The sequence below is a fragment of the Leptosomus discolor genome, chromosome Z (genome assembly GCF_034619465.1).
Source record: "Leptosomus discolor isolate bLepDis1 chromosome Z, bLepDis1.hap2, whole genome shotgun sequence".
Classification (NCBI taxonomy): domain Eukaryota; kingdom Metazoa; phylum Chordata; class Aves; order Leptosomiformes; family Leptosomidae; genus Leptosomus; species Leptosomus discolor.
This window is the reverse complement of record NC_141419.1, coordinates 90446861-90462529: the sequence shown is the minus strand read 5'-3', so window position 1 is coordinate 90462529 and position 15669 is coordinate 90446861. Positions and strand designations below refer to the sequence as shown.

The window sequence follows — 15669 nt, the reverse complement described above, 5'->3', positions numbered from 1 at the left end:
TTGGAAAACGAGAGGAGTGGCTGTTTCTAAAATGAAGAAGGGGTTAAATATGTCATTGTAGGGATCGTTGGACGCTCTGCAGGTGGTTCTCCAACACCTTTTATTTTGAATTCCCTGACAGGACTTCAGGTGAAGACTGCTTTCTGGTGGCCTGCTTATAGGAAACTAATAGTTCCAGACCAAAAAAAGAGACAGTTTTATGTAGGATGTATAAATATATATGGTTCACATGGGCTCAGTCTGCCAGCCAGAAGCTGATAAGGATGAATCCTTGTATGCCCAAGGATTTTGTTCAGAGATTAGTATTAATATTGAAAAGTCCAGCAGGTAATGGAGAAATACCAGGCTGAAGGTCACCCATGTGATCTCAATCCCTGAAGCATAGCCACTTTAATTATGTGATCAAACCACGCTCAGCTTCCGGGGCTCTTTCCTCAGGTAGGAGCCTTCTCACGCATCCTTGGCTCTCTGGAGGCTGGCCAGAAAGGGTTGGACTGTGCCCCTGGGGCTTCTTGGCCATCCATCTCCTCCCAGCATCAGTAGGAAGTCTCCATCTGTGTCTGCGTCACTGAGGCTCTGGCTGGCCATTATAGGTGGCCTTTGCACCAGTGTCCTACAGAGCATCCCCTTAAATTGTATTGACCTGTTCCGTTTATGGAGCTGCTCCCTTTCTAGGAGACACCTGGGGTGATGCCACCTCTGCATCCATAGATGGGGCTTCTTCCCCGTCTTGCAAGCGACCATCTTCCACGGCCAGCAGGACCCTCTTTGCATCCTTCCTTGCCAAAGCATCGCTTTGGAAATCTCTGCCCTTTCCTACTTTGTCCAGATCCAGGAAAAATCCATTAATTTTTTGAGGAGGGATCCTCAGTTTTGGGTGGATGAACTTATTACGTACCTCTTAAAAACCAAACACCCCCAACTTTCCCGGCTCAACCCCATACTCCCCAAGCAAGACTGGTCCCAAGGGGAAGGCTGGTCTCAGTTATTAGAGGCTGGGGTGGGTGCCCAGCCCAGCAGTAAACCCCTGGTGCTGTTGCTGGCGAGCTGGTTCCCTCCCACAGCATCATCTTTGGGTCCGCAAAGTGGCTCATCTCCTTTGAAAACCCGGTGATTTCCTTGGGAGGGAGGCAGCGGTTGGTGTCACCATGTTTTCCTCATCGTTTCGGGCATCTTGCAGGGAAGTGATTGAAAGGCAAGGAGTGCTCTCTGCCCCACCTTCCCGCCGGAGGGGAGAAACGCTAGGTACTGGGGTGGGTGGTTTAATAACATGTTCTTCTGGAGACAAGGTGTTCAGAGGGGAGGTGTGCTTAAGGAAATATTTGCCTTTCGTGAATTTTACACTTTTTTTAAAAAAAAAAAAAATAAAAGCACCCCTCTGCCTGCCTTTCAAATAGGCTTTGAGGGATCCCAACTCCTTGTTATGAAAGAAGCATCTTCCAAACTGGAGTGAAGCGCTTGGCCAAAGCAATGGTGTCATCCGCATAGGGCTGGCTTCGGATGGGGTGTCAGTGTGGGTGGCTCTGACTTGCTCAAGGTCATGGAGCAATTGGTGGATGCAGGAGCAGAGCCCCAGCATCGCTGTTTCCCAGAAATAACAACATGGCTGAGGAGCAGGAGCTATCAATCACTGGTCAGCGTGTCCCATAGAGAGCAGCTGTAATATTTTGACCGATTAGGGTAATCTCACATGCACATCTTAATTGCCTCATTATAATGAGGCACAAACAAACCTGGGAAAAAAATAACCCCACATATATTTACGGGCTGATGGATGTAGCAGGCAAGTCTACATACACAGGAGCACGGGTAGATGCAGAGGGAGAGCAGCCAGCCCACCCTGGGTGCTGCCTCCGCTCCCGCAGCCTGGAGCAGGGATTGGGAAAGAGGAGCAGGTAGGAAGGCAGCAGAGCCAAAGCGTCTGTCCCTCGGGATGCCGAGCGCCCCGGGCAGGGGAGGGAAGGAGTTGGTGGCAGAACATAAATCAGGATGGGGAAAGCTGTTGAGACCTCCTCTGAACTCCCTCTCCTGCTGCGGGCAGCAGGCTGGGGTGGCCAGGGGTGCTCAGCATCCCGAATCCAGGTCCAGCCACCTCTGGGATGCTTTGCTGGATGGTTTCGTGCTTCGGATATAGAGCTTGAATCCCTCCGGGGGTTTTGTGCCTGCAGGTACCGAGTGTGAGGGGTGCTGTGTTGGGGTGGCAGGATCAGGCCGGGGTGGTGGGGAGGGGAGCAGTGGTCGGGGATGCTCAACCCCAAGCTTTGCCCCTGGGCTTGCACCCCAAACCCCTCTCCATGCACAGGCTGGGTGAAGGGAAAATTGGAGGCATCGTTTGTTTTGCCTGGAAAAATGTCATTTTGACACTGGTAGCAGGCAGAGATCTGCCGGAGCCTCAGGCTCCTTCCTCCACTGTGCTGAATGCAGAATGAGCACGGCATGGGGGGACAGCCGCTTTGCACTCCCCAGCTTACCCTGGGGACCCCCAGTATCTTCGGGGTGGCACTCACAGGGAGAGTGAATATAGGCACACCAAAAAGAAAGGTCGTCAGGAGCCAGCACCTTCCCACGGGGAAAATCATAGCAAAGAGAAAGCCAAGCAATGCACATTTGAGGAGGACATGCTCCGAGAATCTCTATACCGATATCAAAATATATAGAAATATAAAGATGTAGAAATATATAAAATATTTATCTGTAAATATATTAAAGTATAAATATACAAATATATAAATATTCAATTATTAAAATGTTAGAGTAGTTACATATTAAAATATTAAAACGCTGCATGTTATAGTAATGATGTTACATGCCAGCATACAATTAAAAGCCAAAATTGCCACCTCCCAGCTAAGACTGAGGTTGTGAAGCATTGTCCCCACGGATGGAGCGGATGGGAAGGGGACATCCCGCAGCTCTGCTGTGGCCCTGAACCAGGAGCTACGCCGTTGCACAAGCCTGGGCTCTTCCTGGCAGCCTTTATCTCCTCCAAGGGCCCAGCTTCGCAGGGCGTTGTCGCCGGAGATGAGGAAGGAGATGGGAGAGGGAAACGCTGATGAGGAGCCCTCACAGGTCACAGGTCTCCTGCTCCTGGCTTTGGGCAGGACCCTGTCCCACCTCGGGGCTGGCGGAGCTTTGCCAGGGCTCTTCCGAGCTCTGGCAGTCCTCCATTCCCAGTCATACCAATGAATACAGGCAATATTCTCTCCCCCTCTGCTCCACTCGGATGAGACCCCCCCTACAGGGCTGCATCCAGCTCTGGGGCCCCCAGCACAGGAAAAACTTGGACCTGCTCGAGTCGGTCCAAAGGAGGGTCACAAAGATGATTGTGGGGCTGGAGCAGCTCTGAGGTGGACTACAGTGTCTGATAGGAGACATACACGAGGACAGGCTGAGAGAGTTGGGGGTGTTCAGCCTGGAGAGGAGAAGGCTCCAGGGAGACCTTAGAGTGGCCTTCAGTGCTGAAAGGGGGCTGCAGGAGAGGTGGGGAGGGACTTTGGATCAGGGAGTGTGGGGATAGGGCAGGGAGTAACGGTTTTAAACTGAAAGAGGGGAGATTTAGATGAGATGTGAGGAAGAAATTCTTCTCTCTGAGGGTGGTGAGACACTGGCACAGGCTGCCCAGAGCAGCCGTGGCTGCCCCCTCCCTGGAAGTGCTCAAGGCCAGGCTGGATGGGGCTGGGAGTGACCTGGTCTGGTGGGAGGTGTCCCTGCCCATGGCAGGGGAGGTGGAACTGGATGGTCTTTGAGGTCCCTTCCCACCCAAACCATTCTGTTAACTTTTTCTCTGTACACATATCTCTGTAATCTATTGAGTATACTTCTATTTTTTACCTATCACAATGCTAAATGAGCATTTCACCTCTCTCTCTGAGATATTTCAGTTTTATATTGTTGCTTTTCAGAGGCTGTATCATACTGAAGGAGGCTTGACGTTAAAACAAGACTATAAAGCAACCGAAAATAAGAATCAGAAGGGGCTTTTGAGCAGCAGAGTGCCCTGGATGGGCTTTGGGTCATCCAGGGAGTGTGCATCGCAGGCAGTTTCTAATATTGCTGCGGCCCCTGGCTTGTATCTGGGTTGTATCACCCACGTTCAGGCAGGCAGTGAGGTTAGACCTCAGCGTAGCAGCTGAGACTCCTGCCTGCGTCTGCCTACGTCTGCCTACACAGCTCCATCGCACCGGTGGGGTGGGTGCCACCCCAAGCTGGCGAAGCACTATCCTTCCCAAAAACGGATGCATTTTCACCCAAAAAGGGGACAAAGCTCAGCTCCTCGCAATCCCCCTTTTCTCCTCAGGTGCCTAAATATGCTGGTCCTGTATCCGAATAGCATCTCCCAGTATCATTCTTTTATTAGTGGGTCTTTTCATGGCAAGAAAGTAATGAATGAGTTTTAAGCATGCCTAGAAGTGCAATGCTTCATGATGTCATTTGCAGAATACGTTTATTTTAGGTGCCCTCCACCCTCTGCCCCCCCCCCCCCCCCCCGAGTTTATTGGTTTATTTGAACAATGCTGTAATTTTCTATTATAAAATGGGATTTTTCCGTTTAACTCCATGCAGGCCATTCAGCATTTGCATGTGTGTGTGCATGCCCTGGTGACGTTTGTCACCATCAGATGCTATTTTTAGGCCTGTTATTCTTGAGGACCCCACCCTTGGCTTGGGGAGGGGAAGGGGGGAGCGCAGGAGGAGGGAGAGGAGGGAAGGGGAGGAAGAAAAACCGTCAGCCTCAGCACACTTCCAGCCCCTGGCCATCAACCTCCCTGGGGGCATGGGAACCATAAGGTCATTTCTCAGGCTTGTTGAGCTCCAGAGCTGTCAAACCACCCTGCAAGTTAAAAAAAATGCAAATGTATGCAAATGAACGGGCTGATCCTCTTTCTCTGCCCTCCTTCCCCCCCCCCCCCCCCCCTCCCCCCCGCCCATTTAAATGACATGAATCACCTTCAATTTTGCCAGCATCCTGTAAAGTTATCGGCTTGCCTAAGTGCTTCGGTTAACAGAACTGCGTCTCAAGAGGACCGGGAGGAGGAAAGAAAGGAAAAGGAGTCCATTTCCACCAAAAGGAGCTGTACATCGGTTTAGTTTATAATCAGATACCCCCTGATCTCCTAATTCAATTTTTTCTTGCTTTCTTGCTGCTGAGTAGATAATCCACAAATTAGGGAGGATGGAGTTTAATGCCCAGGGAAAAACCTCTATAAAAACAATTGTCAGGGTAGTCTAATATTCTGCTTTTCTGATCTTTTTTCACTTAGGGTGATCTGGCAGTAAAAGATCAAAACAGATTCGTAGGAAGGCACGTTCCTTCATGCAAGGAGCTCCTTTAACAGTAATGCTCCTTCCAAACAAAAATAAATGAGTAGAAGATAAATGCAGCAATAGAAATTTAATTGCTTATGATTATTATTAAGGATACAAAGCCCTAAAAAGGAAGTTGTCTTTTCCTCCCTGGCTCAGGGGTTATTTATTATCTTACACTCCACTTGAAGAACACAACAGATTTACTTTAATTTATCAGCTATTTTCAAGGAAGATTTGATATGGAGCCGGTCGGGCTGGTAGAGGAGCGTAGCTAGTTAACATGGTTAAGCACAGCACACTGTAATGAATCAATTTGTTTCAGACAACAGACATAATTAGCATGGAGCTAATGGGCACACCGCGGGATGCGGGGCTGCAGCATCGTCCCTCGGCTGAAAACGTCGTCAGTGGCTGGAGCCGAGGGAGGGGCTCGGAGGGGTGTAATTCCCATTCCCTCTCCCCATCTCTGAGCACGGGGAGGTGGCTGGAGAGGGCTTCCCATGGTGGGGGCTGCCCTCCAGCCCCCCACGAGGCTTCACTAGCTCAGGGACAGCTTGCCCTCCGTCCCGGTGTTGCTCCCACCAGGCTGGTGGTCCGTAGCCTTTCTCTGGGGTGTGCTCCATCTCGGTTGTGCCCTCTTCCCAGGGCCTCCGCTCGCCGGCTCCCACGCAGCGAGCGTTCAGCAGCGCTGATTAGGTGCGAGGGAGGTATCTGCAAGGTCTCGGATGGAGATTGACCCTGCGGAGGGGGGAGAAGGGAGATCGCATTCCTCCCACAGGATTGTTTGCTGCGAAGTCTGAACCCTTCTGCGTCTCCCCAGCCTCCCCCCAAGGGTCACTGGCTTGCTGGCCAAGGTGAAGCAAAGATTTCCCTGGATTTTCTCCATCAGACCAGGCTCTTTCCACCCTCAAGGGCTGGAGGCAGGCGGTAGGGTGGGAGCCAGCCCCTCACCGTGAGGCAGACCAGGTCCCCGCAGCTGGTGGAAGGAGGTTTGGAGTCAGCGCAGCAAGAAACCGAGCAGGAGAGGACACCTGGGACGTGGCGATGGATCCCAGGAGAGATGAGGAGGTGGCGTGGGATGGCATTGGGAACCTGCCAGAGATGCAGATGGTGGGACTGGGAACCTGCCTGATGGTCTCAGCCTTGTGAAAGGGGCCAGAGTGGTGCTGCAGTTTTACTCATGTGTACCCTGGGCTCTCTCGGAGATTAGCCACTCGGCTGTGAACTGTCTACCTGCAGCGGGGCCACGAGCCGGGGCTTGTAGAGGTGACACTGCATGAACGCATGCTCTGTGTCCTGGGGGTTTCCAAAGGGTTAGTGCATTCAAAGTTATTCTGGCTGTTTGATGTATTCTGTGTGTGATGGGATTAATGTATTCATCGCTTGCTGGAGGAAGGAGCTCTTCTTTCCTGGGATTTCTCCTGTGGAAGGGCTGCTGGAGCCACGTGAAAGAGGAAATATCTTACAGATTAAAAAAAAGGCAAAAAAAAATCAGGTTTTCCTTTTGGGTGTGGGCTTTTCGCTTCCGATTTTCCCTTTGAAGCTGGAGCTGCTCTAGCAGGGGAAGGTGTCTGCCAGATGCACAGGGCACTTGATTCCATGCTAACAAGTCCGAACAGGCTTGGGAATGGAGCAAGCTCAGCTCCAGGGTGAAGACAGCAGACAGCCATCTGCCTCTGGCCAGGCCCTTGCTCCCTGGTTGTCTTTCTCTGAGCGTTTAGGTACACTGTGACACACAACTCCTTGCTTGCCTCCTCCATTCCCAGATGCCTCGGGAAGACATCCCTATGCGGATTGTCCACATGCAGAGGTGACATGGGATAGCTTCCAGGTGTGAAGTAGCAGGAGGACATGGAACTGGAGACCTGCTGCCCCATAAAGACTGCTCTCCTGCTGCAGCAAACAGCCATGACCAGCAGTTCCTCCTGTTTCGGACATCCAGTCGTACCAGTCCCAAAACCAATTGTGTAGATGAGGTGGGCGCTCTCTGGCCCACCTTGTTTAAGCCGTGTAGGTGCTGGTGCCTGGCAGTGTGAAGCACTACAGCATCACCCTTTCCCCACGTACCTCCTGGCAGGGCAAATCCAACATGTACCTGGGAAGATGTTGGCTCTGGGAGAACGTGGAAGAAACGTGATGGGGAGGGAGTCAATCGCACAAGGTTCCTGGGGGAGGGATGTGAAAGAGAAGAGGGAGCTTGTGGTGGTTGTGAAAAGGTGGGTAGGGTGGGAATTGAGAAGAGAAGGATGGACACAAAGAAGGAGTAAAAGTGATGTGGAGGGAAGCAGAGGTTAAATCACAGAGGACATGGAAGGAGTTGAAGGTGACATGGAGATGCCCTGGGGCAGTACAAGCAGAAGGTGATTACAGAGGTCCAAGTCGGGTAGGCAAGAGGAGGACATTGAGAGAAGGCAGGGTCATTTTGGTGTTACTGATTGGGAACCCCCCTGCTAATTCCTACTGTCTGTGTTTTGTCCTAGGGCACTAAATGAGAATATGGCCAATGGCATTGAAGATCTTATCGGGATCCCATTCCCGAACCACAGCAGTGAAGTCTTATGTGGTTTAAATGAGCAGCGGCACGATGGTCTCCTCTGCGATGTCATCCTCATTGTACAAGACCAGGAGTACCGGACCCATCGGTCCGTCCTTGCTGCCTGCAGCAAGTACTTCAAAAAACTCTTCACTACCGGCACTTTAACAGACCAGCCCTATGTTTACGAGATTGACTTTGTCAAGCCTGAAGCACTTTCTGCCATCCTCGAGTTTGCCTACACCTCAACCCTCACCATCACCACCTCAAATGTCAAGCACATCCTCAGCGCTGCCAAGATGCTGGAGATCCAGTGCATTATCAATGTATGCCTTGAAATCATGGAGCCTGACAGAGAGGCAGAAGAGGAGGATGACAAAGAGGACGAAGATGATGACGAAGACGAAGATGAAGATGAGGAAGAAGAGGAGGAGGAGGAAGAAGTGGAAGATTTTGTCAATCAGGAGAACCTAACTGACGTCCAAGAAGTAAGCTGTCACCAAAGCCCTTCTAAGTCTGATCTTACTGAAGAAGCATATACGGAAGCACCTAAAGACTTTCCAAATCACTACCCGGCCAATAACTCCTCTGGGCACTTGGGCGTGATACGAGACTTCTCCATCGAGTCCTTGCTAAGGGAAAACTTGTACCCTAAGGCAAACATCCCAGAAAGGAGGCCAGCTCTCTCTCCTTTCACCCCGAGCTTCTTCCCCCATCTATGGAACGGTGATTTTAGCTCCTTCTCCCAGCTCGAGGAGCCACAAGTAGACAACGGCCCCTTGGATCTGGTGATCAAAAAGAGGAAGATCAAGGAAGAAGAGGAGAAGGAAGACCTGCCTCCACCTCCTTTCCCTAATGACTTCTTCAAGGACATGTTTACCAACACCCCAGCAGCTTCCTTAGGGCATATTAAGGCAGAGGCTGACTATAGCGCTTATCTCAATTTCCTAAGTGCTACCCAGTTTGGAGGAGTTTTTCCCCCATGGCCCCTGGAGGAAGAAAGGAAGATAAAGCCCAAGGCGTCCCAGCAATGTCCCATCTGTAACAAGGTCATCATGGGAGCCGGCAAGCTGCCCAGGCACATGAGGACCCACACAGGAGAGAAGCCGTATATGTGCAATATCTGTGAAGTCCGCTTTACCAGGTGTGCATTGGTCACCTCTGCCACGCGTGGCTGTGTGTGGGGAGGGGGGTGGTGGTGGTTGGAGAAGCCGTGTCATGACCCATGGCTGATTCCTAAGCTACACATCCCTTTTTACCCCCAAAAAAAGTAGCAAAGCAAGCAGGGCGTGATCTCTATCCCTTTGGAAAAAAAGGGAGGGCGGAGGAAGAAAACGAACCTACTGATTTTGGTGGGTTGTGGATCACATCCACAGCTCACTGGATCCATCTCCTCACTCGACAAAAGCTTAAATAAGTAACAGGATATTTTCAGCCCCACCATCGTTCACCACAGTTGGACCAGAGGGAGCTGGAAAATAGTGGTCCAACAGCCAAGGAAGCTTTGTCTCTAATGTGCTGGGAGATGTGTTGAGCTGGGAGGGCCACTTAGCTGCGGGATGTAATTAGTTTGGGTTTGCACGTTTTGGCATCAGTGTAGACCACGATGAAGTTGCACATGTTTAGACATGACAGCGTCTAGGCTTTCTGAGGCTAGTCCTAATTACTATACGTTAGTAGTGAGGTGGGTGTTGGTCTCTTTTCCCAGGTAACAAGCGATAGGACGAGAGGAAACGGCCTCAAGTTGCGCCAGAGGAGGTTTAGATTGGACATTAGGAAGAATTTCTTTATGGAAAGCATGGTCAAGCACTGGAACAGGCTGCCCAGGGCAGTGGTGGAGTCACCATCCCTGGGGCTGTTTAAAGGATGTGTAGATGTGGCGCTTAGGGACGTGGTTTAGTGGTGGGCTTGGCAGTGCTGGGCTAACGGTTGGACTTGGTGATCTTAAGGGTCTTTTCCAACCTGAATGATTGTATGATTCATCACCCTGAACGCTGGCCACCCAAGAGCCTGGCACCTCAACTCCCTCCGTGGTCAGTGGAAGGAGCTCAGCACAACCAGAGAGTCAGATGAGGAAAGAAGATGAGTGAAGGTGGCATCCCTGACCACAAAGACAACCGGCAGGGCTTACCTAGGGCAGCTGACTTTTGGGTATCTCCAGTTAGGTGAGATCAGCCCCAACACGGGCTGCTCCAAGGCAGGCATGACCAGCCAGATCCACCCCTCGTACCAGTTTCCAGCCTTCGTACCCCTCTTCACCCCAGCGGACCCCCCGATGGTAATAAGTGGGAGTGGGCTACGCAAGTCTAATGCTACAGCTTGCAACCCTTCTCTGAAAAGCTGGGTGAATTTAATCGGTGAGCAGAGACAAATAGATTCCTGGACCTGCTCTTGCTGGGTATAATTAATACCTAATGAGTACAATCTTTACCATAATAATAAAGCTTTCTGACAAGAGCATAGTATTTCAGCTCCTGGCTGCGTGTGAGAGAGAGAGCCCTATTAGGCTGGGGTGAGCAAACCAGAGCAAAATTATATGCACAGTAGGCAAAGGCGAGCTCCTGACAATGGCCGGACACCTGGGGTGCTCCCACATTCAGCCTGTCTTTTCTTCTCCCATCCCTGTGATAATATTCGAGTGGAAGTTATGCAGATGATGAGGATCTGACCTGAAACTAAAATTCCATGCTCCCCTCCGTTAACGCAGCAGACGCTGCATTACAATGCGGGGAGCATCGTGCCTCGGGCGGGTGTGTGCAGTGTGAGCTGGCTCACCCTGGTATTTGCAGGGGAAAGGCCACTGCCCGGTGCTAATTCCTGCCTGCAGGAATTTGGATCCGGCTCCTGCTGGTGCTGCATCCCCAGGTTAGCGCTGGGTCCTCACCTCCAGCCAGCCGGGCTCTGCTGGGAGGAGCGGGATGCGTTCAGCCCGATGAGTTTGGCTGCAGCCCGGGCTGCAGGGACCACCCAGCCAGCCTCGTCCTGTGGTCCCCCATCGCTCTCCTGGGTGTGATGCGGCGGGTGCCAATTGCTGACGAGGAAATAGCTTGGCTTGACCCATCACCAACACCTTCCCCGTAATGGGAATAATGGAGCTGAGCCCTCCCAAAGTCCTTTGCAAGCAAGGGCAGCATTGTGGCCTTCATTTGGGGAAACTGAGGCACAGAGAGATGTCGATACTGACTCATAGTCGCTGCAAAGGTTAGTAGGAGGGTTCAGGTGGGAATTCAGGTATCCTGACCCCTAATCCAGACAGGTTAAATCAGCATCTTGGAGGTTAGAAGCTCCGTGCAGCGATGGCCTAGCATGGCCCGTGACTAAAGCAGGGTTAAACCCGAGAGCTTCTACATCCCCCCATACTCTCAACAGCTTCTAAATACAAAGCACAGGGGTAGGAGGACTTTAAGCCAAGAAAATAATCACAAAGAAAATAGGGACTAACCCAACGTTGCAGTCTCCCCTTGTCATTCACGAAAACGAAGCCGTTCATTTGAGTCACCCCGCACAGAGCAGAAGCCTGGAGGTTTTTTCCTTCTCTAACAGCCTGAGCAAAGTGGAAATTTTCGAAACATTGGTTTATTTTTAAATGTATTTGAAAGTATTTTGAATAGCACACAGCTGTTTGTTTTTCTTTGGGTTTGGTGGGGTTTTTTTTAGCCATTTTCAGCATTACTCTGATGTGAGAGCTCTCCTTTAGGGGAAAGTGTATTTAAGCAAAGTGGAGTGATTGAGATGTAGAAGGAGATTTCTGCCAGGATTTCCTGAATGCCACTACTTGCCTTACATGTTCTACTCTCTGGGGGGAATCTCATGCTTCCCGAAAGCATCGGGCTCGCACCCATGGCAATGAGAAGTGCCTTTGCTGGGCAGATGCAAGCCCGGACAGTCTCCCTTGGAGTTCCCCTGGGAATGGGGGTGCAGGGAAGCAGAGGTTCCCAAATGGGATTTCTGAATGAGTCAGTCCTTTGCCTTATTTCTGAGCTCGAGGAACTGTGGAGGAACAAATTTACTGGAGGGAAACAGAGAAAATACATTTTTTTTCCTGGGTGGGGAGTCCCCCAACCTCCCCATCAGATCTCTTCCCCTTCGTATCCCACGGCACCTGGATCTGCCACTCCCAACTTCCAGGGACATCTGATCGCAGGAAGCAGGACTTAATTTAATAGCTCATTAATTTTTTTCCTTAAACAAAGGCTGCTCAGCTTCTAGTCTGCTGTTTTACCCTGCTAAAACTGCAAATATGTCAGCTTTTCCACCCCAGAGTGCTCAAGGAGAAACTGTTCCAGCCAGAAAGGTTAACATTATTTGTTCCTATTATTTGTGTTGTGACAGCTCGCAGAGCCCTAATCGCTCTCCTAATGCAATTGCGTTAAGGTTATTCACACACACGGAGCGCGGTTCCCCTTCGGAGAGCCTGCGAGCCCGGCTCCCATCACAGCAAGGCCTGTGTTCCCCATGCCTCATCCCCCCCTGCGTGCTTCTCCACAGCCGGAGCATCTCTCCCCCGCCAACCTCTGAGCTTCTCCAGGTAGAGCCATAAAACCTCTCTTCCATCCCACGGAGATGGTGCCGGGGCAGGGAGGATTGAGTTTCTCCCCGTCTGCTGCCGGAGATGGGTAATAACCTGAAAAAAGCTTTGCCTGTATTTACATTATACAGTCCTGGCACGCTGCGTGTTTATTAGGAAAAGCGATCCTGCTAGGTTAAACATTACATCTATAGGTTTAAATTATATTATAGGTGGGGCTGGTAGCTCTGCTTTTTATTAACGTTTCCCAACTCTTCGCGTTACGAGTCCCTGCGTTGATCTGCTTACGACTGCGCTGCGCCTTATCCGTTTGGGATGAAATTTTCCACGCTGCTTTGCCTGCTGCTGAGAACTGATTTCAGCCCTCTCAGGGGAAACGCGCCCTCGTTAAAATCTTGGGGTAGCAGCATCTTTGAAAATTTCGGAGTGGGAAGTTGGGATCTGGCCCTGGGCTTGGCGTGGGGACCGAGAAATGCTTTTCCTTTTTTAAGTCTCCCTAAAAATCTGCGTGAATCGTAAACCTCTGTACAGGCAGGGAGCACCTCCACTGCCTACACTGCTGCTGCAGAGGTAGGAACAGGCTGAGACCACTTGCCCGAAGGCGACAAAGCATCAGCTGTTGAAGAAGTGACTCTCCTGCTAGGGATACTTCTCTGCATCCTTGATCCCGAGGGACTGGTTTGCAGGGATGCCCAATCCCAGCACTGCACTCCTCGTGGCGTGACCGACACCAGTCACGTCACCAAAAACTATTTCAAGATGCACATGGGCAGAGCGGCAGAAATAAGTGCAAAGGCAGCACCTTGCAAGTTTTCAGGGCTTGACCTGCCAGCCTAAATAGATTTTTTGGGCAGTTTTTGTTTTGTTTTGTTTTCATGCTTACATATTTTAGAAGTAATAACAGCACGACTCCATATATTCTACATATTCTTAGCCACGTTACTAATGTCTTGGAGGGATCGTACTGAAAGCATTTTGGCAAACAATATAAATTCTCTCACTTTGCTGTTTACTTGAACTCCACTGGTGCAACCTTAGGCAGCGTGGTCGGCTCAGTTCAGCTACAATCGGTTTTTATAACCGTATGCCTTAGCTGTGATTTTTGTAGACTGCAGAAGGAAACATTTATTTATTGGAAAAAAATAATAGCGCTTCGACTGCCAGCTTGGGAAAATATCCTTGCTTTTAGATGTGCCCCTTACGAAAAGAAAATAAATTTGTCAGTAAGTGCCATTGGGATGGGTATCATGCTGTCCCATGGCTATATTTAAAACCCTGGGTGAGGCTGGATGGGTGCCGGCCTTGGAGAAGGTGGCGGGGAAGGACAGTGGGTGCAGAGCGCCCGGGCGCTGCCTGCACCTCTGCCTGCCTCACCCTGTGCCAAGCTCCTGCTGCAAACGAAAGCTCCTGAGACACCCAGTGGTCAGCGCAAGGATAAAAGGAAAGGAAAATCATCTCCAAGGGGGACTTCATCGGAGCAGCAGTGCCCCACAAGCTCAACTGATTTTGTGATTTTCAGGCAGGAATATAGCTGTACTTATTTAGATATTCCCATATGCTTTGGGGGGTTATTCAAGAGGGTTTTTTTCTTCCAGTCTAGGCTGTTTTGAATTCTCTGGGATGGACTGCAAGCTGCTGACGTGGAGGGCTGGGTGTGCGCGATGTTTAGGCGCTGTCACGCCGGGACGGGGGAGGCGGATGCAAATGCCATCCTGCGAGAGCGTCCGTCGATGAGGGGAAGCCCCGGGACGAGCTCCCCACCTTCCCGTTGCTTTTCCCTCCCCTGATCCAAGGAGCAATCCCAACCGCACCCCTTCCAGCCCACACCACCTGACCGAGGGCCTTTTCTTTTTTTTTTGCAGGCAGGACAAGCTCAAAATCCACATGCGGAAGCACACGGGGGAGCGGCCGTACCTGTGCATCCACTGCAACGCCAAATTTGTGCACAACTACGACCTGAAGAACCACATGCGCATCCATACGGGCGTCCGTCCCTACCAGTGTGAGTTCTGCTACAAGAGCTTCACCCGCTCCGACCACCTCCACCGCCACATCAAACGCCAGAGCTGCCGGATCGCGCGGCCCCGGCGAGGACGCAAGCCAGCGGCGTGGAGGGCAGCCGGCTTGCTTTTTGCTCCCGGTGGCCCACCGGTGGAGAATAGCATCATGATGCCACCGACGCTGGAGGAGATGAGCAGCCACCTCGGCAGTGCGGCCATGTGCCTTCCCGGCCCCAGCCCCAAGCACTTTTTGAGTGGGGCCAAGACCTCCTTCAGCCTGCAGGAGCTGGAGAGCCAGTTCGAAGAAACCCAGATGAAGCTCTTCAGGCGAGCCCAGCTGGACATGGAGAGGAATGCGGGCATCTTCGCCTTTGCCCTGGGCCATAACGAAAACCTCGCTGCCCAACCTTTCTTCCCACTCCCTGATCCTTGGAGCGCGGGGTTCAGCGGCTTGGCGGGGCTCGGCCACATGGCTCCCATCTCGGAGGCGAGCAATTAAACCCGTGCACAGTTTCACCATGGGTCCACTCCCTTCCCAACAGGGCGACCAGCTCCCTGATGCCTTTAGGATCATTTGGCTCCCAAGAAGCTCTTCATCCCTTTGCTGCCGTGGCCTGCCGTGGGGTTTGGGGCACGGGGACATCCCCGGGCTGAGTAGGTGGGTGGGTGGGTGCTGCGCCCTGTGGCCACCGGCACTTTAGACTCGGTGATGCACTTGGCTTTGGGGCCATAAGGCACTCGCTGACCCACTCAGTCACCCACTGCTCACATCTCCGTCTGGGAAGGCCAGGCCAGGACTGCTGCTGTCTCCAACGCTCCCGAAAATGTCACTTGCCTTAGTCCAGGGCATGGCCACCACCATGAGATGGCTCTTTTGGGGGACATGTTCCCCATTTTCCATCTGCAGGGCCTGCTGGACACGGACAAGCCGTCCAGACTGGGTTTTGGTATGTTACATTCCTTGGCCCTTTTGGTCAAAAGGACTTTTTTTTTTTTTTTTCTTAAAAACTAATTCCCGTGTCTGGCAACAAAATTTATTCTACAAGGTATAAACGGGAGGGTAAAGCATCCACGTTGGGAAAGGGAGAATCTGAACATTGCCTTTCTCAGTGATATATCAGATTTGCATGGCTGCTGGGAGCCCTGCTGTGCAGGATGAGTTGGGACCCTAAAAAAAAAAAAAAAAAAAAAAAAAAAAAAAAAATCGCCCAGGAACAAAACTGGGTGGAGAAATGGGGATTTTACTTACTTTGGTTCTCTGGACATTTCAAAATTTCAGAAGGAGAACCAAAGCCTATTTT

The 15669-nt window shown here is 51.3% G+C and overlaps 1 protein-coding gene across 1 annotated transcript; it reads left to right on the top strand.

Moving 5' to 3' along the window:
* The first annotated feature begins 7803 nt into the window (after nucleotides 1-7803).
* Nucleotides 7804-14867, top strand: ZBTB7C (zinc finger and BTB domain containing 7C). Its single transcript, XM_086480288.1, has 2 exons — nucleotides 7804-8984; nucleotides 14231-14867. Exons 1-2 carry the CDS (start codon nucleotides 7804-7806, stop codon nucleotides 14865-14867), a joined length of 1818 nt encoding a protein of 605 aa, XP_086336414.1.
* Nucleotides 14868-15669: the final 802 nt, after the last annotated feature.

What these genes read in the sequence shown, in the direction of transcription:
- ZBTB7C (XM_086480288.1), top strand. Translation starts at nt 7,804, where the DNA reads ATGGCCAATGGCATTGAAGATCTTATCGGGATCCCATTCCCGAACCAC. An exon ending in TGTGAAGTCCGCTTTACCAG is followed by an intron (nt 8,985 to 14,230) that starts GTGTGCATTGGT and finishes TTTTTTTTGCAG; the next exon opens with GCAGGACAAGCTCAAAATCC.